Source organism: Saccoglossus kowalevskii, chromosome 2, assembly GCF_978046115.1.
Source record: "Saccoglossus kowalevskii chromosome 2, keSacKowa6.1, whole genome shotgun sequence".
Taxonomy (NCBI): Eukaryota; Metazoa; Hemichordata; class Enteropneusta; family Harrimaniidae; genus Saccoglossus; species Saccoglossus kowalevskii.
Window position 1 is genome coordinate 41,310,896 of NC_140642.1, and position 4,010 is coordinate 41,314,905.

The 4,010-nt window shown below is 37.8% G+C and overlaps 1 protein-coding gene across 1 annotated transcript; it reads right to left on the bottom strand.

Moving 5' to 3' along the window:
* Positions 1–381: 381 nt before the first annotated feature.
* Positions 382–3,333, bottom strand: LOC146749019 (uncharacterized). The gene is made up of 4 exons (XM_085507564.1): positions 3,047–3,333; positions 2,657–2,797; positions 2,365–2,514; positions 382–1,187 (listed from the first exon to the last, which is right to left on the bottom strand). The coding sequence occupies exons 2-4, from the start codon at positions 2,670–2,672 to the stop codon at positions 1,036–1,038; spliced, it is 318 nt and encodes a 105-aa protein (XP_085363690.1). The 5' UTR covers positions 2,673–2,797; positions 3,047–3,333; the 3' UTR covers positions 382–1,035.
* Positions 3,334–4,010: the final 677 nt, after the last annotated feature.

Consider the following 4,010-nt stretch of genomic DNA (forward strand, 5'->3'; position numbering starts at 1 on the left):
TCTGGTACCTTCAAAGTGCGTCGTGTGGATTTATTGTTTCGAGAAGAAAAAAAGTAACCGCATTGTCAATCAGCAATAGCGTTAATTACGCGTAAATTTAAAACGTGAAACTTTTACAAGGCATTGTGGAAAATCTATTCAGTGGAAATACTACAAACTTTTGTTGTATAATCCTAGTGAACATATGTTTTAAACAAGTCAAACTTCCATTCGTTAAACCTATGCGTTCAGAAGTTAAATAGTTTTAAACACAATTTAACCCAAAACGGACATTTTCAACCCATTTTCGATACCGTTAGCAACCACAAACAATACATCATACTGTTGAAAAGCTGGCAAAATAAGCTTTCATACGGTATATAGCATGACAAAATTAACGTATTTGTTAGTAGTGTAATTTATTGTTTAAAATTCCTATAAATCAAGGTGCAGCGCCACCTTAAATCTCATTAGGATTTCCACATAAAGTTACACAGATCGAAAAAAATGCATTATTAAGATAAGAACAAATAATGATTTTTTGTCAAGGCTATATACTACATTCTCTTATTTTTGGGGCATGTTTGTGAGTGTACACGCATGCATTAAAATATATATACCCATCATTAAAAATATCAAAACGTCAAATGTAACCATAATACAAATGTAAAGTAAACAAAATTACCCAGAGCTGATCGAGAAATGCTGTGACATTGTCTAATTGGTTGTGGAATTGCCACGAAAGACGCTCATCGAGAAGTGTACGTCTTGTAAATATCACAATCACTATAACAATGCTGATTACTACGGTACATTACGATACATGATTGTTATTAGGCTAGCTAAAATGCGAATATGACGTTCCGGAACACAATAATTTAAATATTTTACAACAATCAGAACAATCTCTATGGAATTTCGAAATCAGTGCTACCTCGACGAACAGTTGTTCGCTGTACAGAAACTGAACGATGGTGGCGCACTTTATGCCGTGATGCATCTCTTCCAACACTGTCTTCGCTGGGGAATACTGGGATCTACATATGTATAGTTGATCTATGCGTTTGTCAGATAATTGAAAGTATTTTGCGAGATTTGTCCATTTCCGATACCCAACTGATCATAATCCAACATCATTACAAGAGAAGCCAATAAATCATCATTACGTAAAATATCGGTAAAAGTCCAAGTGCATTCTGGGAATGGTTCTGTGGAAAAAAATAAACGTGTTTTAAATAATAACACATGCTTGTGAGGGTAATATCACGATTTGTTGCCTGCCCAAGGGATGATGGTCATGACCATAGTATTGATGATGCCAGAGCCGAAGGCGAGGGCATCATCAATATTATGGTCATGACCAACAGCCCGAGGGCAGACAACAAATCGTGATATTGCCCGAATAACCATGTGTTATTTATTTTATCACATCGAACAGACATCCACCATGACAATCACAACTACCATACATCACTCACACCCGCTCTCCCACAAAATAACAACACCTATATTGAAGTATGCAATATTTTATTTTATCTATTATAACAAGTTTCACATTACTCAATAACATACATACATACATTGTTTGCTGAAAAACAACGAAATACACTCAGTAAATGTAATTTTCAGCCATGGATAGTCTTTTTATTTGAACCGTGTTTCAGCAGTGTGGATCACTCAAATTATCAAGAATAACATTTTTGAAATGAATTGAGAAATTCTTAAACGCAAGTTATTTGATCACTCTACAGATAAAAATATCAGAGTGCCGTGGAAGTGACTGAAATTACTTTCTCACGTACATTTTCGCTCCATATAAAAATACCCTATACATCAAAACAGAGTATCTTACTTAGTATCCATTCTGGCACGTTCACTGTCTATTTCGGATGGCTAAAGTTCCTTCAAAACCCTGAAAGCAACCCCGAAAGCAACAGCGGCCAGAGCAGCACCAGTGCAGCGAACGACAATTTGTTATGCGCAGTATCATTGTAAAATCCTCTTGGCGGGCAATATACCATGTAATATCCATTTTTATTCCATGTCATGTGACCGAGTCTCAACCAATCATAGCATGCGTAACAGCAGTGAGATGTGATAAATTAGCATAGTGCCTTTGTCAAAAAAATTCTGAATGATTTTCTCATTTTATTTGTGAACCCATCGGCGAATCCCCGGGACGAATCTGTATGCCACCATTCATGCCAATCAGAAGGCGAATCCCCGGGACGAATCTGTATGCCACCATTCATGACAATCAGAAGGCGAATCCCTTGCAAATATGGGTTGCTTTTGATGTTATTGTACTATATGTGAGCCCGTGAACCAACGCTCCAATTCGAGTTCCCCCACCCCGGGGGGCGTAATGTCGGATAATATACTCACGAGAAGGACCCACGTAAACAACTGCTTGATATTCCATAGAATGACTATCCTTTTGAGCTGAGTCACGACGTTCAACTTCATGCTGGTAATTATACATTATATTCTGGTTTCCGACCATTACAGCGCCACCAGTTATGCTTAAATTGCTACCTGTGAACGATATGATGCAACATCTATGTTACCAAACCAACATTGGACAGATATCTAAATACAAAATCATATACAAAATACAGTTGTAAATTTAAGATGTAACTAGAAAATAGTCTATTTGATCACGTGGTATTTTTTATACTTTTTTCAGACTTCATCCTGGTGTTAATTTATTGAATCAACATTTTCATCTCATCTCTGGTTCATTCACCATCTTCGTTTACAATAGTTTCAATAGTTACAGCAAGTAGTTGATGATGTTGATCCTGTCCATTCTTCTCATCTAATAATATGATTAAAGAGAAGAGGCTTATTAACATTCGTCTATTGTCAGTATTTTAACCAATGCCATTGTAGTATATGCATTGATTAAATGATAATGTTATCCACCCCCGAAATAAACAGCTAGGCATTATAATAGAATTGCTGAATTGGCCATATACCACAATAATACACTTTTTTTATCAGGTTCTCTCAAAACAACGCAACGACGGCAAATTAGTTTACGCTATCAACAATACATTAGGCTTACCGTTAGCCCCGTTGTCATGGCAATGTTGAAGTTCTTTTAATTTGTCACAAAGGGTATTTGCTGCATGCGTAACACGTTCAATCTTGCACAATTCAGACTTCAAAGATTGGTTGTCATGGCTACCTGTATACCAACAACTTTTGTCGCACTACAAGACTGGCATGATTTCATACACGTAACGGCCACGGGAGGCGGAACTCGAACTGCGACATGACGGTGTTGAATGTTGCCATCACAAGCATTGGGCATAGACATAGTGTTCACACATTCATCTATAGTAATCTGCACTTCACTGTGTTCAATCTGTGTGTCACTGTCTCTCATAGAAAAAGAACCTGTTAAATTCGTTATTTATAATCACTACGATTTTTTATGTGTTTACAAGAGAAACAAAACCAATCAGATATAAAGTACATGTACTATATATTTAGATTACGTAGATTCAACAATTAGCTGATATATAAAATATAGGCTTGAACTAGTCCTTCGAATCTCTAAAATACCGCTATTGTTCAAAGTTGTCATCGCAGCAACATCATGTACGGCGTTCCAACACTGTGTAACCTGATCTGACCTCACACTGTGTAACCTGATCTGACCTCACACTGTGTAACCTGAACTGACCTCACACTGTGTAACCTGATCTGACCTCACAGTGTAACCTGATCTGACCTCACACTGTGTAACCTGATCCGACCTCACACTGTGTAACCTGATCTGACCTCACACTGTGTAACCTGATCCGACTTCACACTGTGTAACCTGATCTGACCTCACACTGTGTAACCTGATCTGACCTCACACTGTGTAACCTGATCTGACCTCACACTGTGTAACCTGATCTGACCTCACACTGTGTAACCTGAACTGACCTCACACTGTGTAACCTGATCTGACCTCACAGTGTAACCTGATCTGACCTCACACTGTGTAACCTGATCCGACCTCACACTGTGTAACCTGA